Genomic DNA, 25,352 nt, shown 5'->3' on the forward strand with positions numbered 1-25,352 from the left:
AGTGGCACAGCTGGGCCAGGCCAAAGCCAGGAGCTTAATTTGGGCCTCCCTCGAGGGTGTAGGGACACAAGGACTTGGGCCATTTTCCCCTGCCTTCCCCAGACGCATTAGCAGGGAGTGGGATTAGAAGTGGAGCAGGCAGGACTTGAACCAGTGCCCATATGGGATGCCGGTGCTGCAGGCTGCGGCTTTACCTGCTATGCCACAGTGCTGTTGGACCATCTTCCACTGCTTTCTCAGGCGCATTACAGGGGTGGATTGGAAGCGAAGTGGACAGGACTCAAACCAGCACCCATACATGATGTCGGCATCATAGGCAGAGGCTTAATCTGCTATACTGTGACGCCACCCCCACCACATTATTGAGTGCTCTGTTCTATTGTTACAGTCTCGTAAATGTTTTGGCTTTTGTTTTAGGATACACTCAGGTTACTTGGATCCTCTTTGATTTTTCTAGAGTTGTTCTGAAATGTCATTAATGGCAATTTAGAATAGCCTTTAGGGCTGATGGGCTTCACTCTGAAGCCTTATGTGTTGTAAAGGCTTTCCACTGAGCTGCTCAAACAAGAATTATTTCTAGTACTTTCTGAGAGATGGGAGGTCCAGACTGTTGCTTTCTCTACCTACCCTCTGAGAGCACCAGGTTCTTGTTTAGTCTGGGGCAACTATGTACTAAACCTTACTTGTTTCCATCTTTGAGGTATTACAGTCTTGTGCTGCTTTTTATCAAATGTCTTGAAACTGTTGGTTCATATTTTGCTTGCTTTTCTAGTTGTTTAAGACATAAAAGTTCATCTGATTGTTGTTGTTATGACTGGAAGCAAACATTCCCTAAAGTGGGCTTTTGCCGGTGACTCACAGGCACATTTTATGTTGAAGTTCTATTGTTACCCTTACTATTGTCATTTCTTTGGTTGTCTTTTAATTAATTGAGTTATCAGAAGTGAATGAGAGAAACTCATTTGAGCACCTACTAAATATAGGAATAAACAAGACGTAGGAAAATAATGGAAAGTTGAGGCAGTAAAGCTGGGACCAGTAAAGATAGTCCCTGTTTCTTCACTGTAGTAGTATGAGTGATCAAGAGGCACACATGATGAGGACTACTTGGCAGGTAAGGGTAGAATTAGTGAGGCAACAGGAAAAGCATGGGTAGTAAGTAGGAGGGAAGGCTAAGTGAAGAGCAGGGAAACTGGTGCATAAGGGAAAAATCAAAAGAGGGAGCAAGAATGACCTCCAACTTGGTAGGGACAAAGTTGGCTCAGTTGGATGCTGTTCTCTTGTGAGGGTTAGTGCCCTGGGAAATCAAGTGTCGCCCCACTTGGGCACAATGTAAAGAATATCTTTTTTTTTTTTTTTTGACAGGCAGAGTGGACAGTGAGAGAGAGAGAGAAAGGTCTTCCTTTGCCGTTGGTTCACCCTCCAATGGCCGCCGTGGCCAGCGCCACGGCTCAATAGGCTAATCCTCCACCGGCGGCGCCGGCACACCGGGTTCTAGTCCCAGTCGGGGTGCCGGATTCTGTCCCGGTTGCCCCTCTTCCAGGCCAGCTCTCTGCTGTGGCCAGGGAGTGCAGTGGAGGATGGCCCAAGTGCTTGGGCCCTGCACCCCATGGGAGACCAGGAGAAGCACCTGGCTCCTGCCATCGGATCAGCGCGGTGCGCCGGCCGCAGTGCGCCGGCCGCAGTGCGCCGGCCGCGGCAGCCATTGGAGGGTGAACCAACGGCAAAGGAAGACCTTTCTCTCTGTCTCTCTCTCTCTCTCACTGTCCACTCTGCCTGTCAAAAAAAAAAAAAAAAAAATCTTCTTCCAGATACTCAGGTTTAGGAAAGGGTTATCTGCTTTTGAGGGACAATAATGACAAAATTGACACTGGACCATCTCAGAAAATGTAGAAGATTTTGACTTTGTAATGTTGTTTCTCTCAGTTCCTGTGACCTAAAGTACACAGAAGGAGTACAGTCCCTGAACTGGACTAAAATCATGAAGACCATTGTTGATGACCCCGAGGGCTTCTTTGAACAAGGCGGCTGGTCTTTCCTGGAGCCAGAGGGTGAGGTGCGTGAGTGTGGGGTTTCTTTTCTGGTATACAGTGTTGCCTGCTGTTCTTCAGACAGTTAGGAAAAGGGCATTTAAATGATACATAAAGTATCAGACCAGTTGGGAGAGGCTCTGAACAAACCTAGTATTTCTCTAAGTTACTTTTACAGGTAATGATAAATTGACCATTAGTAACCACTGATAAGATCTGAGATCACAAAAATTGCTCATTGATGAGTTCCTTATTACTAGAAAATTCTTCAAGGCATTTTATAAAAATTTTTTTCTAAAAAATAATCCCCTCACCTTTGGATAATGCATTGTTACAAACAGTCCTTGATGAATCTCAGAAATGTTTCAAGTTTCAAATAACTGCACCTGATCAGTAATTTTATTTCAGATTTATTGAAAACGGAGTGACAGAGCAAGAAACCCATCCTGGTCTCCCACATGGGTGGCAGGGACCCAAGGACTCTGGCTATCTTCCACTGCTTTCCCGGGCGCATTAGCAGGAAGAGGAGAAGCCAGGCACTCAGATATGGGCTGCCAACATTGCAAGCAGTAGCTTAGCCCACTGTACCATAACACCAGCCCTTATCAGTAATTTTAAATGAATCATTTTATTGTTTGATCACCCAGGTTTTCTGTTTTTGTGTCTTCCATGTGGGTGAATTAACTTACTAAACTAATAAGGTAGGGAAAAAGTCAGTAAATAATACTGTGCTCTTTTTAACTCCCCAGGGGAGCGATGCTGAGGAAGGGGATTCAGAGTCTGAAATTGAAGACGAGACTTTTAATCCATCAGAGGATGACTATGAGGAGGAGGAGGAGGACAGTGACGAAGATTACTCATCAGAAGCAGAAGAATCAGGTTTGTCATATAGGGAAAATTTGTCCTTGCTTTCTCATCTACTGTTACTTCTAGAAGCTACTTTTAATGTATAGTGATGAATGTCTAAATTTATTCCAGACTATTCCAAGGAATCATTGGGCAGTGAAGAAGAGAGTGGAAAAGATTGGGATGAACTGGAGGAAGAAGCTCGGAAAGGTTTGTGTTTGGGTTTTTTTCCCGCTATCTGGTTCATTTTACTTATATGTTTATGTACAAATTCCTGATACCTTTTAGTACTTTAAGTAACCTAATGAGACTAGCAAAAGAATGCTGTTGCCGTAGCTGTAACTTCATTGACCAAAGGAGAAGAAAGTCCTATAATTAACTTTCAGGAGTATCTTAATAGTGTTAACCCAGGTACTCTGAAACCAAAACCCAAATACAAGTTAAAGAATGAAAAGGAAGGGGGCCGGCACCGCAGGTGGAGAATTAACCTACTGCGCCACAGTGCCGGCATCCCATATGGGGGCCGGTTCTAGTCCCAGATGCTCCTCTTCCAATCCAGCTCTCTGCTATGGCCTGGAAGAGCAGTGGAAGATGGCCCAGGTCCTTGGGCCCTGCACCCACATGGGAGACAGGGAAGGGGCACCTGGCTCCTGGCTTCAGATCGGCACAGCTCGAAACATTGCAGCCATTGGGGAGTGAACCAACAGACGGAAGACCTTTCTCTCTCTCTGTTTCTCCCTCTCACTGTCTGTAACCCTGCCTCAAATAAATAAAATTTAAAAAGAAAAAAAAAAAAGGGCCCACCTTTGTGGCACAGCACATTAAGCCACCACCTGCAACGCCAGCAACGCATATGAGTGTCATTTTATGTGCCCGCTGCTCCACTTCTGATCCGGCTCCTGCAGATATGCCTGGGAAAGCAGTGGAAAAAAAGATGTCCTTGGTCTGCAACATGGGTCACAGGGGCCCAAGTACTAAGATGGAATTGCAGGCTCCTGGCTTTGACCTGGCCCAGCCCCAACTATTGTAGCCATTTGGGGAGTGAACCAGACAAGATCTCTCTCTCGCTCTCCCTCTGCCTTTCAAATAAAATAAATTTTAAAGAATTATCTACTCTGTACTAAGCATTTTCATATCTGCTTTGTGTAGGTTACCATTTTTAACCCTTAAGTAATTCTCCATTTTATAAACAAACCAACCATGGCTCAGAAAGGTTAAGTACTCACCCACAGTCACACAGCTAGTAAGTGCCTGAATAAAGATTAAAACTCGGCCGGCGCCGCGGCTCACTAGGCTAATCCTCCGCCTAGCGGCACCGGCACACTGGGTTCTAGTCCCGGTCGGGGCGCCGGATTCTCTCCCGGTTGCCCCTCTTCCAGGCCAGCTCTCTGCTGTGGCCTGGGAAGGCAGTGGAGGATGGCCCAGGTGCTTGGGCCCTGCACCCCATGGGAGACCAGGAAAAGCACCTGGCTCCTGGCTCCTGCCATCGGATCAGCGCGGTGCGCCGGCCTCAGCACGCCGGCCACGGAGGCCATTGGAGGGTGAACCAACGGCAAAGGAAGACCTTTGTCTGTCTCTCTCTCTCACTGTCCACTCTGCCTGTCAAAAAAAAAAAAAATTAAAACTCAGGTAGGACTCCAGAGTACATTCTATTTCATGCTGCCCAGTGATATTATCTACTGTGCCTACATTCTGCTAATTAATAATGCTGCTTTCTTCTGTTCAGCGGATCGTGAGAGTCGTTATGAGGAAGAAGAAGAGCAGAGTCGAAGTATGAGCCGGAAGAGGAAGGCATCTGTACACAGTTCAGGCCGTGGCTCCAACCGTGGTTCCAGACACAGCTCTGCGCCCCCCAAGAAAAAGAGGAAGTAACTTCTGAACTTTGGCCCTCACCTCCATTTTTCCTTCAGCCAACCCCTGAAAATTTTACATGACGTAGAAACTGTATTTTTCCTCTTGTTTTCTTTGAAGTTTTGCCATTTGTGTTTATGGGTTTAGGGGGCCATTTGTGTGGACCAATCTACTTGGGGAATTCCAGGCCCACCAGGACATGTACCAATGGCCCCATTCAGATGGCAAGGGAGGAGGTGAAGAAGGGCAGAGGCTCCTGCGATTAATAAATAGCGTTCCATTCCTCTCTTCTGTCACCTTCTGCCGGGACGTCGATGGCTTTTGACATCTTACTCTTTGGTGTCTCAAAGCTGTATTTGCAAGAACATGGTACAAGGTGACCCTTTACCTGTACCATGGTTCTTGACCAGCAGATTCGAGCCTCCATCCTACCCTATTGCCAAGATCTTCCTCATGTCTCTTTAAGTTCCATCTTTGCAATACTCAAGAAAAGGTTCTTGGAATTTGCTAACAGTGGGATACACCATGCAACTTGAGCTAGGGTAAGGCAGATTGGGCTGGTGCCTTTGAGTTTTCCTGCTTGCCTCATGCAGATTCTGAGGCGTTTCTGCCGCCTTGGAAGACAAACAAAGCAGTGACACTCCCTGGCTCGGTTCTTTCTCATTACAAATTCCTACTTGGTACCATGATAGAAGCCAGAACTGCCACTGTCTCCTTTATTTTCTGATGTATCTAAAGAAGAATGGCCATGCCTCCTACACTGCTTCCAGCAAAATCTAGAGGGAGGCCCAAAGGAGTCAGCCCCTTAGACCTGGAAGGGGCAAGACATGCTTTGGGCCTAGAATACCCTGTCAAGAGAAGAGGAAGGAAGGCCACATCTGCAGCCTCTCGTCACTGCTGCTCCTTGTCCTGCCCTGTCCTGTATTTATCAGTTTCTGTTGAACGGCTTTTTCATGTCAGGGGAGTTTATCCTGCCACCCTCCCCTCCTGGTTCTCTGCATCCACCTGTCCCACTGCAGTTCCTTCCGTGTTCTGTGACTTTTAAGACAAGAGCGGGGGAGGGGTCTTGGATTTTATGTTTGTTTTGTTTTTTTCTCCTTAGCAGTAGGACTTGATACTTTCAATTTTGGAAGAACTAAAAGATAAATAAACTGTGGGGTTTTTTTATTGTTGTGTCGTTTTTGTCAATTCACCCTTTGTGACCATTCTTTTGCAGTTCCTTAAAGCAAGCCTGCTTCTTGGTGCCAGAGAGATTTCCCTAATCCAGCTAGTGTCACAGAAATACTTCACGATCACGTTGAAAGAGAGTAGATATCACAGTAAACCAGATTTATGGTATAGCAAGTTACTTTATAAGAGTTGTTTTTGTTTTTTTGGTTTTTTTTGTTTTGTTTTGTTTTGTTTTACTATGTTTCCCTCAGATTTTAGATTGGAATAGCTTTTGTTCCTTCATGAATACAAATCTTCAGTCATCTCCTTGTAAATAGCATGGAGGGCAGCAGCTGCTTGAAGGGAAACCTTCAGCCTTCCTATTGGAGTGGCCTTGTCTTGAGGACTAACAACTGTTGGGAAAGAAAAAAATACTGTCAGGCAGCAATACCGTTCTGTTAAACACTTCGCTGTCTGTTGTCATGTTTCTGGGGATGCTAAGTAAATGAAGTGACTGCCATCTTTCATAAGATGACTGGAGAAGGGAGAAGAGTGATTACAAGACAGCATGTAGAAGATGCAGATGTAATAGAGCTCAGGGGACACAGAAGGGGCACCTGAGCCAGAAGGGAGAAATTGGAAAAGGGTTCCTGGACACAGTTGATGAGCTGAGTCTTCCAAAGGGAAATTACATTCTAAGCATGTGCCAAGACAGGAGAAACAGACAAGTCTGTAAAACTGCAAAGAGCAGCAGAAATGAGGCTACATAGATACACAGGACCCCGGTCATAAACGGCATTGTTTTTCTTCAAGCAGTTACATTACTTGGAAGGCGAAGTGATAGGGAGAAACAGAGATCTTGGCATCTACTGGTTTGCTTCCCAGATTACCCCAGCAGCCAGGGCTGGACCAGACTGGAGCCAAGAACTCCATCTGAGTCTCCCACATGAGTGACAAGGGACCCAAGGGCTTGAGTCATCTTCTACTTTCCCAGGCATGTTAGCAGGGTGCTATATCAGAAGCGGAATAGGCAATGCTCATGTTCCAGTGTGGGATGCCAGCACTACAGGCAGGGGCTTCACCCACTATGCCACAACACCAACCCTTCAAGCAATCTGGTTTTAACTAAAGGTATTAGAGTGACAGTTTCCATGTGTGTTCTAAAAAGACAGCTTCCATCTGTTGGTGAGTATTTGAAGGAGGCGCAAGTGGACCATTTAGGGTCCTATTGCAGTGATTGAGGGTGGGGGAGGAAGGGTGGGTGATTGAGGAGGTATGAAGTAACGAGCTGAGAAGACAGTAAAGATTTTTAAAATTTTTGTGACTTCAGATCTTGCAGATAATTTGTAAGTTCTTGTTTGATTTGAATAAGCAATAGTGTGTGCATGTTGGGAGTGCGTGTAGAAACCACTCTTAAGAGCTTCTAAGTTGGGCAGATACTTGGTTATTTCTAATAAAGACTTCCTTAAAAAGTTTTTGTGACATAATGTTAGGAAAAGGTTGCAATAAAGGATTACCATTCTGATTTTGTCAATAAGGACAGTGAGTAAAGGAATACAGATATACATTGTAGTCTGGGGTCTTTAAGGGACTAAGACGACATACAGCCTAATGACAAGTACCAGTGTATACTGTATTAAACGTCTGGCATAGAAACCTGGATTTGAGATGATTTCTAGGCTATAATTAAAACCCTGAGTGTGGATTTAGTCACCCAGGAAGAAGGCATAGGAAGAAAAAAGAACAAGATTTGAACCGGAAGAATCCAACATTTGAAGGACAAGACCAAGGAGGAAGAACCTGCGAAGGAACAGAAGTGACAGGGACAATAGCCTAAAACCCAAGGGAGAACACACATTAGAAAGGAACAATGATACAGAGGTTATGGAAAAATCAAGATCAGTAATAAAAACCATTTGCATTTGGCAATTAGGAAAGCTGGTAAATGCCGGCACCGCGGCTCACTAGGCTAATCCTCCGCCTAGCGGCGCCGGCACACCGGGTTCTAGTCCCGGTCGGGGCGCCGGATTCTGTCCCAGTTGCCCCTCTTCCAGGCCAGCTCTCTGCTGTGGCCAGGGAAGGCAGTGGAGGATGGCCCAAGTACTTGGGCCCTGCACCCCATGGGAGACCAGGAGAAGCACCTGGCTCCTGCCATCGAATCAGCGCGGCTGGCCGCGGCGGCCATTGGAGGGTGAACCAACGGCAAAGGAAGACCTTTGTCTCTGTCTCTCACTGTCCACTCTATCAAAAAAATAAATAAATAAAAATAATTAAAAAAATTAAAAAAAAGGAAAGCTGGTAAAAACATGCAGTAAAGTACTTAGAATGAAAATTTGAGTTTTAGGGCCGACGCTGTGGTGTAGGGGGTAAAGCCGCTGCCTGCAGTGCCAGCATCCCATTTGGGCATTGGTTCAACTCCCAGCTGCTCCTCTTTTTGTTTTGTTTTGTTTTTTTACAGGCAGAGTAGACAGAGAGAGAGGTCTTTCTTTACTTGGTTCACCCTCCAATGGCTGCGGCGATCGGTGCGCTGCGCTGATCCGAAGCCAGGAGCCAGGTGCTTCCCCCGGTCTCCCATGTGGGTGCAGGGCCCAAGCATTGGGCCATCCTCTACTGCCTTGCCAGGCCACAGCAGAGAGCTGGACTGGAAGAGGAGCAACCGGGACTAGAGGTGCCGGTGCCGCAGGCGGATGATTAGCCTATTGAGCCGCAGCGCCAGCCGCTTAACTTCTGATCTAGCTCTCTGCTATGGCCTGGGAAAGCAATACAAGATGGTCCAAGTGCTTGGGCTCTTGGACACACATGAAAGACCTGAAAGAAGCTCCTGACCCCGCACTTCGGATAGGCGCAGCTCCGGCTATTGCAGCCATCTGGGGAGTGAACCAGCGATGAAGACCTCTCTCTGTAACTCTGCCTTTCAAATAAATTAATTTAAAAAGTTGAGCTCAATGCTAAGATATATAGGAAGTACAAAAGTACAGACAGTATTATAGACTGGTCATTCAAGAATTTCAAGGAGCTGGGTTTTGAAGTAAGAAAAAAATGGTAACTAACAGTAGGAAGCAGAGTTTTTTTTTAAAGTCAGAGACCAATATGTACAAACTCTTAGTAGAAGGGAAGACATAATGAAGAAGTTACTAAAACCTGATGACTGGGGAAAAACGGGCCTGGCAAGTTAGGCTGCCCCTTGGGATGCCTGCACTCCATGTCCGAGTTCCTGATTCCAGTGCCAGCTACTCTGCTTTGAATCCAGCTTCCTGTTGCTGGCATACCCTGGGAAGTAGAAAATGATGGCTCAAATTCTTGGGTCCCTGCCACCCGTGTGGGAGACCTGGGTGGAGTTCTGGGCTGCTGATTGGGGCCTGGCTCAGCCTTGACTGCTGCAGGCATTTGAGCAGTGAACCAGCAGATGGAAGATTTCTCTGTCACTCTGCCTTTCAAATATTTTTAAAAGAAAAAACACTCATTAACTTGGAATTTTCCCCATATACAAAGGGCATGGAAATGAGAAATCGTGGCATGTTTACAGAAGGGGCAGGAGTAGGAATTGAGAGAACTGGAAAGTAATTAACTTGCTATGTGCTGGGCACTGTCCTAATCCCTTCATCTTTCATGTTAAGCATTCCCTTAATCTTCACAGCACTATGAGATAGATACTACTGCTATGACTACAGTTGGAAAGACTCCTAAGGAATCAGCTAATATTTGATGAGGTATATGGGGGCTAAAATGTACAACTGACTATAGAAATAAACATGGCCATATGGGCCAGCACTGTGGCGTAGTGGGTAAGGCCACCTGCAGTGTTGGCATCCCATATGGATGCCAGTTTGAGTCCCAGCTGTTCCACTTCTGATCCAGCTCTTTGCTATGGCCTGGGCAAGCAGTGGAAGATGGCCCAGGCCCATGGGCCCCTGCACCTGCATGGGAAACCAGGAAGAATCCCCTGGCATCAGATTGGCACAGCTCCAGCCATTGTGGGCAATTGGGGAATGAATCCACAGATGGAAGACCTCTCCCTCTCTCCCTCCCCCCACCCCCGTAACTCTTTCAAACAAATCTTAAAAAAAAAGCCATAGATCTAACAGTTCAATCTAGTACCTCTTCAACTTCACACAATGACTAAGCACTGAAAGTAAAATAGAAAAATCGTTATTAAGATGAGTTCTTTAAGGAGCACAAAAAGTGGATGACTCACTGTCCAGCTCTTGCTCTAGGATGTCTCTTCCCGACTCCAGGATCTGCCATAGCTCAAGATATGCATATCCCACTTCTTGACATTCTCTTTCTTGATCGATAGGATCACTCACCACTGTAAACTTTAGACTAAAAAAAAAAAAAAGCAAAAAAGACCTCTGTTTAACTTAGCACAGCTGATCCTCCCACAGTTTAAGGATCAAAGTAATCGTAACATCACTTCTTCCCTGAAGCACCTTTCCCTCGCTGCCATTTTATAAGGCACCAGTGAAAAAGTGCAGAACTGGTACAGTTTGATTAAAGAGCAACGGCCTTCAGAGGGAGGAACGAGGTCCTCAAGATAGTGTAGTTGATGGATCGGCTCAGCCCCGGCCGTTGCAGCCATTTGGGGAGTGAGCCAGTGGGTGGAAGACCTCTGCCTCTTCTTCTGTCTGACTCTGTCTTTCAAATAAATAAAATCTTTAAAGAAAAAAAAAAAACTGTCAAGATGTAACTCCTAGTAAGACATACGGGCAGTGAAAGTGTTGTATAAAAACCACAGGAGCATGCGAATCAGGAGAGGTCTTCAATTTCTTTTTTTTTTTTTTTTTTTTTTTTTTTTTTTTTTTTTTTTTGACAGGCAGAGTGGACAGTGAGAGACAGAGAGAAAGGTCTTCCTTTTGCCGTTGGTTCACCCTCCAATGGCCGCCACGGCTGGCGCACTGCGGCCGGTGCACCGCGCTGATCCGAAGGCAGGAGCCAGGTGCTTCTCCTGGTCTCCCATGGGGTGCAGGGCCCAAGCACTTGGGCCATCCTCCACTGCCTTCCCTGGCCACAGAGGAGCTGACCTGGAAGAGGGGCAACCGGGACAGAATCTGGCGCCCCGACCAGGACTAGAACCCGGTGTGCCGGCACCGCTAGGTGGAGGATTAGCCTATTGAGCCGTGGCGCCGGCTCAAGGTCTTCAATTTCTAAATAAAAACTAAGCACCAAGCCCGAGCAGAGTCAAGGAAACAAGGGATGCAGAATTGTAAAATAAGTGCAGAAAGTGTATTCCTTGAAGTCGTGAGTCTTGCAAGATGAATGCATGTAGCACAGCGACAAACATGGCGAGTAGTCCCTAACAACGAGGATTAGCTCAACTTGGCTTTCACACTACCTTGACTTAGCAAATGAAACTGAATTCCAGAAACTGCTACCATCTACAATCTAATTCTATTAAATTTTTCAGGGCCGGCACTGTGGCGCAGCATGTTAATGCCCTGGCCTGAAACACCAGCATCCCATATGGGTGCCAGTTTGAGACCCAGCTGCTCCACTTCCAATCCAGCTCTCTGCTATGGCCTGGGAAAGCAGTAGAAGATGGCCCAAGTCCTTGGGCCCCTGCACCCAAGTGGGAGACCTGGAGGAAGTTCCTGGTTCCTGGCTTCCGATCAGCGCAGCTCCAGCCATTGTGGCCAATTGGGAGTGAACATCAGATGGAAGACTCTCTCTCTCTGCCTCTCCTCTCTCTGTGTAACTCTTTCAAATAAATAAATCTTTCAAAAAATATTTTTTGGTAAAATTCACTGTTTTAAATGCACAATTCAGTGTTTTTCAGTATAATCACATTGGCGTACAATCATCACTACTACCTATTTCCAGTGTATTTCATCACCCCCAAAAATAAACCCTGTGCCAGGTAAGCAATCACATACCCCATTCTCCCAGCTCTTGGCAACCACTCTCTCGCTTTCTGTTTCTCTGGACTTGCCCATTCTGTACATTCAGAGCCCTATTAGTTTTTAAAAAGCAACTGTTTTTGACTAAAGGAGTGCTAAAGAGAAGGAACAGGAATAAAATTTCAGGCACAAACACGGTTATGCCGACAACAAGGAATTATTGGAATGGAACATTCTCAGCCCATTAAACAACACTTATTTGTAATTGTGCCTCTATCATTACTGAGAACTTCAACAATGCAAAAGGATGATGCCAACTGCCCCACCCCAGCTTTCCCAGGAAAGGGATGGTAAACGGCATCACTGTATGCCAGCCATAATGCCAAGTGATTTATGTAAACTATAGTGTCTCAATTTTATTCTCACCAGAGCCTTCAAGGTAAATAATATTGCAAAGATCACAGAGCTAGCATGTGGAAGAATCAGGATCCAAAACCAGGGCTGCCTGGTTACCAAGCCAGTGTTCTGTCTGCGGTACCATCCTGACAACAAGAAAGTCAAAGGTGAAAAAGCTCTAGAAGTGAGTAGAAAAGGATTACCACTGGATGGAAACTGAGCATTCAGGAATGCCGAAGAGCAGCAGAGGCAAATGGGTGGGCAGTTGGCACAGCAGTTAGTATACGGCTTAGGATGTCGTGATCAGTCTGCTCTGCTCCCACTCCAGCTTCCCGCTAATGTGCACTCTGAGAGGCAGCAGCTGATGGCCCAAGTGCCTGTGTCCCTGCCATCCATTTGGAAGACCCAGACTGAATGCAGGGCTCCTGGCCTTGCCCTGCCCCAACCTTTGCTGTGTGGGCATGTGGGAAGTAAAACAGCAGATGGAAGATCTCTTTCAAATAAAATAAATAAACATTATTTAGGAAAATAAAAACTAAATTTAACATCAGCACAGAAGGGAAATGACCAAATTGCTTTCCATTTTCAAAAGTTATACCAGCAAGCTTCTATGTGATTAAGCCCACAGTGATATTGATGGAAGATTCACTATTCATTTCAGCTGGGTCCTTTTTCAGTCCTTTCCATGAATAACTGGAGACAAAATAAAATTAAATAAGACCATTGGGCATTTAGTAAAACAGTAGACTAAAACTCCAGCCATGTATTTCTTGCCTATACACATGCAGAGGAAGTAGCACTGTCAGATTTCAAAAACAAAAAACAAATTACTAATAGAAATAAATTTCAATTTCAGTGAAATAGTAATTTCTTTAGTGTAAGTACGTCTCATGCATTTTATCTGGAAACTCTAAAAGGTATACCTTCTCAGAGACTTCAGGCATAAGGACAATTGGCTTTCCTAAAACTCCAAGGGAGACCTAGAATTTTTTTTTTTTTTTTTTTTAATTTGAGAGGCAGATAGAGAACCTCCATCTGCTGGTTTACCCCCTCAAATGCCCACAACAGCTGGGGCTGGGCCAGGCCACAAGCCAGGAGCCTGGAACTCAGTCTGGATCTTCTACTTGGGTGGCAGGGACCCAAGTCTATAAGCCATCACCTACTGCCCCCAGGGTGCGCATTAGCAGGAAGCTGGATCTGAAGCAGAGGAGCCAGGACTCAAATCCAGGCACACCGACCTAGGATGTGGGCATCCTTAGCGCTGCACCACACCCCTGCCCAAAACATCCCCGGGATGTACTGCGTTATACAAAATTCCAAATACTCCTGTAAATAAGTAACTTTAAAAATCTCAATACAAACTTAATGGCATTAAGGCATCATATGTGTTAAGCCAGCAACAGCACTGCGTGTAGGAGACATGAATCACACTATCTAAGAATGCCAGAGAATTTTGTTCATTCCATACAAATTCCAATCAAATAAGTTGCTGCAGAAAAAGTGCTTGCCAGGGGCTGGCATGGTGAGAAGTGAAGTAAACCTATGAGATCATCTAACCTTTCTGGTAGTCACAACCATAAATTAGACTCAAGTAGACAAGAAATTCAGTAAGAGCAAATTAATTTCCAAGGAAGTCATTAAAATATTCAGCATCGGCACAAAAGCAAACTCAGACTTTCAGGTTCCTGTCTGCATGTCTCCTCCCTCCTGGCGTGGGAAGCAGGTGCTTACTGTCCTTCCTCAGGATCTTGTCCAGTCAGCATAGTGAACAGAAACTGCCTCCGGCCCTGCTGCTCCAGGGGGTCCAGGTCTATCACTGCGTTAGGGGAAGAGAAAAAGCCACACAGTTGCTATTGGGCACCAAGACTTTCTTTCCTTTTTTTTTTTTTTTTTTTTTTTTTGAGAGGCAGAGTGGACAGTGAGAGAGACAGAGAGAAAGGTCTTCCTTTGCCGTTGGTTCACCCTCCAATGGCCGCCCGGAGCACTGCGGCCGGCGCACCGCGCTGATCCGATGGCAGGAGCCAGGTACTTTTCCCGGTCTCCCATGGAGTGCAGGGCCCAAGCACTTGGGCCATCCTCCACTGCACTCCCTGGCCACAGCAGAGAGCTGGCCTGGAAGAGGGGCAACCGGGACAGAATCCAGCACCCCAACCGGGACTAGAACCCTGTGTGCCGGCGCCGCAAGGCGGAGGATTAGCCCAGTGAGCCGTGGCCCCGGCCAACCAAGACTTTCTTAAGTGCTGTAAGTCCAAGAGTAATACAAAGCAGAGGCTGGCAAACAAGGGCCTGTGGTTAGCTACCTCTTTTATTAAACACGCTTGCCCATCCCATTCCATGTTGTCTATGGCTGCTTTTGAATGCCAATGGCAGGGCGGAATACTTGTAGCAAGGACTGTATGGCCCACAAAGCCTGAACTATTGGCTATCTGGCCCCTTAAGAGGAAGTGTATTGGTCCCTGATATAAAGGAAGCATTATGATCTGTGTTGAGAGATCTTCTGCCACTCGTCAAAATACACGACACTCCTTAGCCTGATTCTCCAGGGCCATGCAGAGATCTGGTTTTGAAGGAGCCTATCTCAATGTTGGGTTTTCCCTTCCTTTTTTTTTTTTTTTTTTGACAAGCAGAGTTACAGAGAGAGAGAGAGACAGAGAGAAAGGTCTTCCTTCAGTAGGTTCACCCCCCAGTGGCCGCTATGGCTGCCGCACTGTGCCAATCCGAAGCCAGGAGCCAGGTGCTTCTTCTGGTCTCCCATGTGGGTGCAGGGCCCAAACATTTGGGCATCTTCAACTGCCTTCCCAGGCCACAGCAGAGAGCTGGACTGGAGGAGGAGCAACTGGGACAGATTCCGGCGCCCCAACCAGGACTAGAACCCTGGGTGCCGGTGCCACAGGTGGGGGATTAGCCAAGTGAGCCACGGCACTGGCCCCTTCCTTCTCATTTTTAAAACTTCTTTAAAATGTATTCATTTATATTTATTTCAGAGACAGAGTGGGGAGGAGGGGCACCCAGCTACTGGTTTTACTCCCCAGAGGCATGCAACAATTGGGACTGGGCTAGGCCAAAGCTGGGATCTGGGAACTGAATCCAGATCTCCCTTGTGGGTGGCAGGGACCCGAGTCCCTGAGCCTACTGCCTCCCAGAGTGAAAAATTAACAGAAGCTGGAACCAGGAGCAGATCCAGAAATTGAACCTGGGCACCCTGGTGCACCTGGAAGGTACCTGGGTTCCCGCCACCCACGTCAGAGACCTGGAGGGAGGTCCTAGCTCCTGGCTTTGGCCTGGCTCAACTGAAGCTGTTGTGGGCATTTGGGGGTGAACCAATGGACTGAAATATCTCTACCTTCCTCCCTCTCTGTCACTCTGCCTTTCAAATACAAATAATAATAAAATTTTAAGAAATAAACTACCAGGGCCAGCGCTGTGGTATAGCAGGTTAAGCCGCTGCCTGCAGCGTCCACATCCCACATGGATACCAGTTCAAGTCCTGGCTGCTCCACCCCCAATACAGCTCTCTACTAATGTGCCTGGGAAAGCCATGAAGGATGAACCAAGTGCTTGGGCCTCTGCACCCACGTGGGAGACCTGAATGAAGCTCCTGGCTTTGACCTGGCCCACCATGTAAGCATTCTGAGGAGTGAACCAGCAGATGGAAGACCTTTGTCTCTCCCTTCCCTCTAACTCTGCCTTTCAAATAAATTAATCTGGGCCGGCGCCGTGGCTCAATAGGCTAATCCTCCACCTTGCGGCGCCGGCACACCGGGTTCTAGTCCCGGTCGGGGCGCCGGATTCTGTCCCGGTTGCCCCTCTTCCAGGCCAGCTCTCTGCTATGGCCAGGGAGTGCAGTGGAGGATGGCCCAGGTGCTTGGGCCCTGCACCCCATGGGAGACCAGGAAAAGCACCTGGATCCTGGCTCCTGCCATCGGATCAGCGCGGTGCGCCGGCTGCAGCGGCGGCCATTGGAGGGTGAACCAACGGCAAAGGAAGACCTTTCTCTCTCTGTCTCTCTCTCTCACTGTCCACTCTGCCTATCAAAAATAAATTTAAAAAAAAATTAAAAAAAAAATTTAAAAAAATTCAAATAAATTAATCTCCAAAAATAAAAATAAAACGTTAGCCACCTCATATTTTCCCATCTACATGTGATTAAATTCTGACAGTTATGTTGTGTGAAAGCTTATAAAGGTTGCTTAAAAGGCTCTGCTGAAAGGCCTTTCTTCATTTCCCTAGCAACCATTGAAGACCTTGGGGTAACCAAAAAGACGGAAGGCAGGTACTTGTCTGCCAGGGAGGCCAGATCAGAGTTTGGATTAGCAGGAAGATGGTTTGAAAGCAGAGTAGCCAGGATTCAAACCAGGCACTCCGACATGGGATGAGGGCACTGCTGCCAAACCCTGCCCCTTCAACATAGACTTCTACATCTGGTTTACTTATCAGCATCCTGAAGGGAGGAAAAAGATTTCATGCATGACTTTCTCAAAATATCTATTTCCTGAATGCCTTTTCTTTAAAAGCTACTGGAAAAGATGATCTGCTAAAATAACAAAATCGGGGCCAGTGTCAGGGTGCAGTAGGTTAAGACATGGCTTATGATGCCAGCATCCCAGATGAACACCAGTTAAAGCCCAAGTTGCTCTGCTTCCAATCCAGCTCCTTGCTGCTGTGCTGGGGAGAGCAGCAGAGTACGACCCAAGTGCTTGGGTCCCTGCCACCTATGTGGGAGACCAGGGTGGAGTTCCAGGCTCCTGGCTTCTGTCTGGCCCATCCTGGGCCATTGTGTAGATAAACCAGCAGATGGAAGATTGTGTGTGAGTGTGTATGTGTGTGTGTGTGTCCCTCTCTGTTGTTCTGCCTTTCAAATAGATATTTTTTAAATGTAAGAAAATAAGTCAGAGGATGATATAGGACCAGGAAACAGGAAGCCCAGAATGGGGGAGAATTAAATCAAATCTTCAGAGGGCAACAGCTAAACAGTGGACTAGAGAGGAGCATCTTGGTCTTCAGGGAAAAGTGGATAAACAGATGAAACACTTAGCAGGTCTCATTATCAGAAGATTTAGAAAGGCTGTTTGAGGCTGTGAGGAGCACTGCTAATAGGTGTAATGAAAATAAAGTGAGAAACTGAAGCAAACTAAACAAGAAAGGACACATTAGCACCACATACCACTTGTCTCTGCAAGAGCTAGTATTTACATATCTATAAGAACAAAACTCTAATTGGTTTAGATGAAAATTATGATCCAATTACATGTGAGCAAAGAGACCTAGGTGTGATGTGAAGGAGCTACATTTTATAGTTCAAGGTAGGAAGTCAGCAGGAATTGTCCAAAAACGTTGAACAGGCACATGGCAATGGACACAGAATCAGAAGATGGTAGTGGGGCAGGGAGAGCAATAGGTGGAGAAAGGGTGGGCAAAGGACGGTATGATTTTCATTGAAGTCTTTCCAGGCTTCTTTGATACTTCTAAATTTTTTTCATTGTATTTTAAAGGTAAAGAGACAGGGAGAGACTTTCCACTTGTTGTTCATTCCTCAAATGTCTGCAACAGCCAGGAGCCAAGAACTTCACTGGAGCCTCCCACATGGGTGGCAGGAACCTAAATACTTGAACCATCATCCAGTCCATCCTAGGACTCACATTAACAGGAAACAGGACGGAAGTGCAGCCGCGGCGCCGGCACACCGGGTTCTAGTCCTGGTCGGGGTGCCGGATTCTGTCCCGGTTGCCCCTCTTCCAGGCCAGCTCTCTGCTGTGGCCAGGGAGTGCAGTGGAGGATGGCCCAAGTGCTTGGGCCCTGCACCCGCATGGGAGACCAGGAGAAGTACCTGGCTCCTGCCTTCGGATCAGCGCGGTGCGCCGGCTGCAGCCCACCGGCTGCAGTGGCCATTGGAGGGTGACCCAATGGCAAGGGAAGACCTTTCTCTCTCTCTTTCACTGTCCACTCTGCCTGTCAAAAAAGAAAAGAAAGAAAGAAAAGAAAAAGAAACTGGACTGAAGTGGAGCCAGGACTCGAACCCAAGGACTCTGACACAAGACAAGGGCATATCCCATACCTATCTCTCCTATCTCTGCTTTTCAAATAAATCTTTAATAAACAGGGGCTGGCGTTATGGCCCAGCAGGTTAATGCCCTGGCCTGCAGTGCCAGCATCCCATATGGACATCGGTTCGAGACCTGGCTGCTCCACTTCCGATCCACCTCTCTGCTATGGCCTGGGAAAGCAGTAGAAGATGGCCCAAGTCGTTGGGCCCCTGTACCCGCCTGGGAGACCTGGAAGAAGCTCCTGGCTTTGGATCGGCACAGCTCCAGTCGATGTGGCCAATTGGGGAGTGAACCAACGGATGGAAGCCCTCTCTCTCTCTCTCTCTCTCTCTCTCTCTCTGCCTCTCCTCTGTGTAACTCTTTTGAATAAATAAATCTTTTTTTTTTTAAAAAAAAAAAAGGAAGAAAGAAAAGAAAACGGTTGGACACAGCCCACCAGACACCCAGCACAGTTCCAACCCTCAGTCTGCACAGGTATCAGCCTCCCGGCCCCGTAAACCACACAGCGAGCCTTCCTTACCCTTGCTGAAATGGAAGTGGATTTCCTCTCCAGCCCTTGGCTTCCTCAGGGATATTGGTGTCTCCGTCTCTGACCAGGGCAGATCACAGAACCTATACTCCACGTACACCTGCTTTATGTTCTCATCAAACATCACCTCAGCCTCCTCGTTGAAGGCCAGAGAGACAATCTCAATGCACATCTTCTCTGAATCCTGGCAAGGAAGACATTTCCTGAAGGTCAGCGAGATTCCAAGCCTTCACTCCACCCTAACACAACTGACTGCACTGCCACAGCTACTTATGTTACGATTCATAAATTTTAAGAACTTATATGGAAATTTTTAATAAATTTTATAAATCTATAAGGAGAATCCAGGAATTCTCTCTACCAGCACAGTGAATCATTTCTGCAGTTCAGCCTTTCTTGATCATCTCTAAATGGAGAACAAATCAAGAAAATAAATGTCTGGGGGCCAGTGCTATGGTGCAGTAGATTCAAGTTCCGGCTGCTCCACTTGCGAAAAGCAGAAGATGGCCCAAGTGCTTGGGCCTCTGCACCATGTGGGAGACCTCAAAGAAGCTCCTGCCTCCTGATTAGCCCACCTCCAGCCATGTGACCATTTGGGGAGTGAACCAGCAGATGGAAGACCTCTCTGTCTCTCCATTTCTCACTGTAACTCAGCCTCTCAAATAAATAAATCTTAAAAAAAAAAAAAAAAAAAAAAGCCGGCGCCGTGGCTCAATAGGCTAATCCTCCACCTTGCGGCGCCGGCACACCGGGTTCTAGACCCGGTTGGGGCGCCGGATTCTGTCCCGGTTGCCCCTCTTCCAGGCCAGCTCTCTGCTATGGCCAGGGAGTGCAGTGGAGGATGGCCCAGGTGCTTGGGCCCTGCACCCCATGGGAGACCAGGAAAAAGCACCTGGATCCTGGCTCCTGCCATCGGATCAGCGCGGTGCGCCAGCTGCAGCGGCGGCCATTGGAGGGTGAACCAACGGCAAAGGAAGACCTTTCTCTCTCTGTCTCTCTCTCACTGTCCACTCTGCCTGTCAAAAAAAATTAAAAAAAAAAAAAAAAGTCTGAGCAGATAGTTCCTCCCCCCCCCCCCAACTTTCTCAGTGAAAAACCAATCCAGCATTTGCTGGAGATCAGGGTAGACTGACAGTGGAGATTTAGTAGCCTTCAGCCACCATAGTGGGGAGCTGCCCGGTGCTTCCTAAGTACATGCCACGGAGGAGGCCACCAGACCACCCCACTGCCACCACAGTAGCACTACTACTTTTTTTTTTTTTTTTGACAGGCAGAGTGGACAGTGAGAGAGAGAGACAGAGAGAAAGGTCTTCCTTTGCCGTTGGTTCACCCCACCCAATGACCACTGCGGCCGGCGCTCAGCGCTGAGCTCAGCGCTGATCTGAAGCCAGGAGCCAGGTACTTATCCTGGTCTCCCATGCAGGTCCAGGGCCCAAGGACTTGGGCCATCCTCCACTGCCTTCCCGGGCCACAGCAGAGAGCTGGCCTGGAAGAGGGGCAACCGGGACAGAATCTAGCACCCTGACCGGGACTAGAACCTGGTGTGCCGGCGCCACAGGCGGAGGATTAGCCTATTGAGCTGTGGCACCAGCCACTACTACTTTCAACTCCACTTCAGGCTCACTGCCACTACTGCTGCCATCCTCTCTCTTGATTGCCCCTGTGTCCACACCGGCATTAAGCCTACAACGACGAGGCTGACATTTCTCTAGTGTCCGGAAGTATACTTAGGCCAGTCTAAGTCCCCTCCTTGTGTAGTGGCAGGAAGTCAGTGTCACGCCCCTTGCAATGAGTCGATCCAGAATGGCGTCCTGCCAGCCACGGCGCTCCCTTTCATCTCTGAGTGTCCTGTGGGCTTCCTTCCTCCAGGATGCCAGGCCAGTGCCCTTGTTCTTCAGAGACCCGTTCCCCACCCTGTCTTTTCTCCCTTTCAGAAGCAAGCGGAGCTCCTGTGCCTTCTCCTAACTCAGCAGGCAAGATTGCCAGTGAGACTACAGACAGATTCATCTGGGTGGAGATATTTGTTGTTTTCCTCTCAGTTTGCAAACAACTGGCTGTACCATGTTTTCCAAAATGTGGATTTTGATACTTTGTTGGGCCAGCTGATCAGCTTTTAATGAAAGAATAAAATCGGGAGAGGATAGAATACAATAGACCACACTGTCGCTCCCCCTCTTCATGGGGGAACGACACTAAGCCCTGCCTAGGCTTCATATCCGAGTCACGGCACCATTATGTCGCTCCCCGTCTTCGTGGAGGAATGACACAGGACCCTGCGTTGTTCTTTCGTCTGCTCGGCCCTCCCCGGGTTTGCTGCTGGTTCTTCCCGGGTTGGCTGCTGGTCCTTCCTGGGTTGGCTACCGTCCCTTCCACCTCCGTGGAAGGGCGGTTCCCCCTGCCACATTCCCCACTTCCGCAGGGGAGCGGCACACCGCCGGCCGGCTCTCTCGGGGGCTGCACAGGTGTTCCTTCAGATAGATGTTCCTCTTAGATGTTCCTGGTGCATGTTGTCTCTCTCCTCCTTTATAGTCCTCTCCACCAATCCCAACTCTGCTACCCACACGCCGAGTACGCTGCTCTCCTCCAATCAGGAGCAGGTCCCACAGTTTATTGGTTGAACTGGAGGCAGCTGTGTAGAAGCTGTTTCCCTTCTCAGCGCCATATTGTGGGAAAGCAGATGCATAGAATAAGTCTTAATTCCAGTAACTTAGTCTAGTCCGAGTTGCTCCCAGTTGCTCCCCACACCACACATAATAGTGCATTACATAGCACCTCCTTGTATACTTTTGGCAACTACTTACAAATAGTTATCACAAAATAAGTTTTTTAAAAACAATAATATTGGAGCAGACATTGTGGTGCAGCAGGCTAAACACCGCCTGCCATGCAGGCATCCCATGTGAGAGCCAAGTCAAGTACCAACCACTTTGCTTCCAATCTAGCGCCCTCTAAGGTGCCTGGGAAAGCAGCAGGGGATGGCCCAAGTACTTCCACTGCTCTCCCAGGCACCTGTTTAGGATGCCGGCACTGGCCACAGCCCCAGCCCCATTATTTTTAATATTCTAGATTTTATGGGAAAAATGTGTTCCTGCTTTATTCATAGTTTAATTTCTAAAATTTGATTCAAAATATGTATTTCTGGAGCTCGTGTTGTGGTGTTGCAGGTAAAGCCGTTGCCTCTAACGCCCGCATCCTCTATGGGTACCAGATCGAGTTCAGGCAGTTCCACTTCCAATACAGCTCCCTGCTAATGGTGCTGAAAAGCAGCAGATGGTCCAAGTACTTGGGCCCCTGTCACTCATGTAGCAGCAGACCCAGATGAAGCTCCTGGCTTTGGCCTGGCCCAGCCCCAGCCACTGGGGCCATCTTGGGAGTGAACCAGCAGATAGAAGATCTCTGTCTCTCTGAAACTCTGATTTTCAAAATATTTTATTTTAAAGATTTATTTATTTGAGAGGTAGAGTTACAGACAGAGAGAGGCCTTCATCTGCTGGCTCACTCCCCAGATGGTTGCGATGGCAGGAACTGGGCCAGTCCAAAGCCAGGAGCTTCTTCCGGGTCTCCCACATCAGTGCAGGGGCCCAGGGTCATCTTCTCTACTCTCCCAGGCCACAGCAGAGAGCTGGATCAGAAGAGGCACAGCTGGGCCTCAAACCAGCACCCATATAGGATGCTGGTGCTGCAGACCTAGGCTTGGTCCATTGTGCCACAGCGCTGTCCCCTCAAAATCTTTTAAAAATACATATGTTTTATTTGAAAGGGATGGAAGGAAAGAGAGAGAAAGATAGTTCACTGCTGAAATGCCCCAAACCACCAGGGCTGGGCTAAACCAGAAGCCTAGAACTCAATCAGGCTGTCCCATATAGGTGTCAGGAACTCGGATAGTTCAGCCATCACCTGCTGCCTCCCAGGCTGTGTCTGAGCCTCACTGACTGTCTCAGCGGGTGTGCTTGCTTTAGCAGGAAGCTAGAATCGGGAATAGAGCTGGGACTTGAAGCCAAGTACTCTGATGTGGGAATGTGGGCATTCCAAGCAGTGCCTTAACTACTGTGCCAAACACTGCTCACAATTTTGAAAATTTTAAACTTGCTAATAATGCTAGGGCAACGATCAGAAATCCATATTTAGGGCCGGCGCCGTGGCTCACTAGGCTAATCCTCCGCCTTGCGGCGCCGGCACACCAGGTTCTAATCCCAGTTGGGACACCGGATTTTGTCCCGGTTGCCCCTCTTCCAGGCCAGCTCTCTGCTGTGGCCAGGGAGTGCAGTGGAGGATGGCCCAGGTGCTTGGGCCCTGCACCCCATGGGAGACCAGGATAAGTACCTGGCTCCTGCCATCGGATCAGCGCGGTGCACCAGCCGCGGCGGCCATTGGAGGGTGAACCAATGGCAAAAAGGAAGACCTTTCTCTCTGTCTCTCTCTCTCACTATCCACTCTGGCTGTAAAAAAAAAAAAAAAAAAAAAAAAAAAAAAAAAAAAGATAAACTTAAAAAAAAAAGAAATCCATATTTATGCAGACTGCATCAAGCTTACATTGATAACAAAGGTAAATGAGGAAGAGGAATCAGATTAAATCTGGGCCAAGTATGACATGGAGCCTTTACTTATTCTTATGACACTGAACTCTGCAAAATTGACAATTTTAATCATTTTTGCCTGTACAAATATATGTATCTTTGATCCAGAATTCTTTTTTTTTTAATAAATGAAACTCAGGAGATTTTTTTTTTATTTGAAATACAGAGTTACAGAGAGAGTTCTTCCATCCGATCGTTCACTCCCCAGATGACCACAACTGCTGGAGCTGTGATGATCCGAAGCCAGGAGCCAGGCGTTTATTCCTGGTCTCCCATGTGGGTGCAGGGGCCCAAGAACTCGGGCCATCTTCCACTGCTTTCCCAGGCCACAGCAGAGAGCTGGATCAGAAGAGGAGCAGCCAGGACTAGAACCGGCGCCCATATGGGATGCCAGAGCTTCAGGCCAGGGCGTTAACCAGCTGCGCCACAGTGCCGGCCCCCCAGAATTCTTTATATAAACTGATTCCATTATACCATTTTATCGGTACTGAACATCAAAAAAGGGGATCCAATGAGTAATGTTATCCACTGGAATATAGAACTTGCTGGAAGAACTCTTGAGAGCAGTGAGCTACGCAGCGTTAGGACTCTGCTAGCTCAGATGTGCTAGTCAATTTGGCTGGGAGTAGGGGTTGCTAAAATTAACTAGCCACATACCCAAGGAGGAGGACACCCCAACACCTGAAAGAATGTGAGAGCAAGTCTTGAGAATCTCAATGCACACTAGTGCTGCAGATGCCGCGGAGTGAATGCGAGTGATTGCTCCCGTCTCGTTAGCAGGGATTCAGACGAGCATGGAGAAGTCTGCTATGCTTCACTGAGAGCGGGAGAATGAGCCATAGAAAGGCATGCTATGCGGAGGCTCCCGTGTGGCTGGACTGAGAGCTTTCCCCAAGAGTCTTAGAGGGCTGATACGCACAGAGGGCCTTTAGGAAGCTTGTGCCAACTCCCAGAGCCTCCTGGGAAACAGTCACATACATCCTACACACACAGGAGCTGCCCTAATCTTGGACGCAAAGAGACAGATAAGGAGCCTTATGTATCGTGATTACTTTTTAGCTGTTAAGGAAGACATTTAGGAAAAGTGTCTGTCTCTCTATGTATATAGACAGATATAGAAATTTACTTATTTTTAGTATTTATTTTTAAAATTTGAAAGGCGGTGGTGGGGGAATCAATCTTCTATCTACTGGTTCACTCCCCAAATGACTGTAACAGCCCAGTATGGACCAGGCTGAAACCAGGAGCCAAGAACTCCACTCTGGTCTCCCACGTGGGTGACAAGGGCCCAAGTCCGTGGGACATTTTCTGCTTCCTTCCCAGGTTCATTAGCAGGAAATTAATTCATAAGTGGAAGAGCCAGGATTCAAACTGGCACTTGGATATGGGATGCAGATGTCCTAAGCAGTGGCTTAAGCCACAATGCCAGACCCAGATTATAGGTTCCTTATCTTGAGGACTGAAACAGCTCAGATAAGATAGACAACTGCCATCATCCACATCATTATCACTATCACTCAGTCCTTAAGTGTCTGAGGCAGTGTACTGAACCCTTACTTAAATCTTGCCACATCACTACAAGGTAGGCATGCTTCACGTTACCCTTCTACAGGGGAGGAAGCAAAGCCTAACAGAGGTTAAACACCAAAAGCTCCATGGCCAGTAAGCAGCAGAACCCGGGGCTACACACTCCTGTCTGTGTTTTCAAAAGTTACACTCTAGGCCAGCGCCATGGCTCAATAGGCTAATCCTCCGCCTTGCGGCGCTGGCACACCAGGTTCTAGTCCCGGTCAGGGCGCAAGATTCTGTCCCGGTTGCAGTGGAGGATGGCCCAAGTCCTTGGCCCTGCACCCCAAGGGAGACCAAGAGAAGCACCTGGCTCCTGGATTTGGATCAGCATGATGTGCCGGCCGCGGTGGCCATTGGAGGGTGATCCAATGGCAAAAGGAAGACCTTTCTCTCTCTCTCTCACTGTCCACTCTACCTGTCAAAAAAAAAAAAAAAAAAAAAAAAAAAGGAAAGAAAGAAAGAGAAAGTTACACTCTACTGCCTCCTCCATTTTCCTGGCTAACCCCAGGTAGAAGAATGACAGCTCA

At 47.6% G+C, this 25,352-nt stretch overlaps 2 protein-coding genes across 13 annotated transcripts in view; one reads left to right on the forward strand and one right to left on the reverse strand.

Annotated features, from left to right (window-relative positions):
* The window catches only part of SUPT16H (SPT16 homolog, facilitates chromatin remodeling subunit), a 49,923-nt gene extending 44,029 nt beyond the window's left edge, over nucleotides 1-5,894 (forward strand). The window contains exons 23-26 of the mRNA XM_002718048.5: nucleotides 1,927-2,056; nucleotides 2,780-2,909; nucleotides 3,009-3,086; nucleotides 4,603-5,894. Of these exons, the coding sequence (XP_002718094.1) occupies nucleotides 1,927-2,056; nucleotides 2,780-2,909; nucleotides 3,009-3,086; nucleotides 4,603-4,748 (484 nt within the window). The 3' untranslated portion in view covers nucleotides 4,749-5,894. The remainder of the gene's footprint in view (nucleotides 1-1,926; nucleotides 2,057-2,779; nucleotides 2,910-3,008; nucleotides 3,087-4,602) is intronic.
* A 162-nt stretch (nucleotides 5,895-6,056) lies between these two features.
* The window catches only part of RPGRIP1 (RPGR interacting protein 1), a 92,918-nt gene continuing 73,622 nt past the window's right edge, over nucleotides 6,057-25,352 (reverse strand). For 11 of the 12 annotated variants that reach the window (XM_070053919.1, XM_070053918.1, XM_070053917.1 and 8 more), the window contains 4 exons: nucleotides 18,671-18,863; nucleotides 13,838-13,922; nucleotides 10,072-10,199; nucleotides 6,057-6,289 (listed from right to left, as the gene is read on the reverse strand). In XM_070053919.1, the coding sequence (XP_069910020.1) occupies nucleotides 6,177-6,289; nucleotides 10,072-10,199; nucleotides 13,838-13,922; nucleotides 18,671-18,863 (519 nt within the window). In that variant the 3' untranslated portion in view covers nucleotides 6,057-6,176. Of the gene's footprint in view, nucleotides 6,290-10,071; nucleotides 10,200-13,837; nucleotides 13,923-18,670; nucleotides 18,864-25,352 lie in introns of those variants that run through there. The other variant, XM_070053926.1, reaches the window with a different exon arrangement.

Source organism: Oryctolagus cuniculus, chromosome 12 (assembly GCF_964237555.1).
Source record: "Oryctolagus cuniculus chromosome 12, mOryCun1.1, whole genome shotgun sequence".
NCBI lineage: Eukaryota > Metazoa > Chordata > Mammalia > Lagomorpha > Leporidae > Oryctolagus > Oryctolagus cuniculus.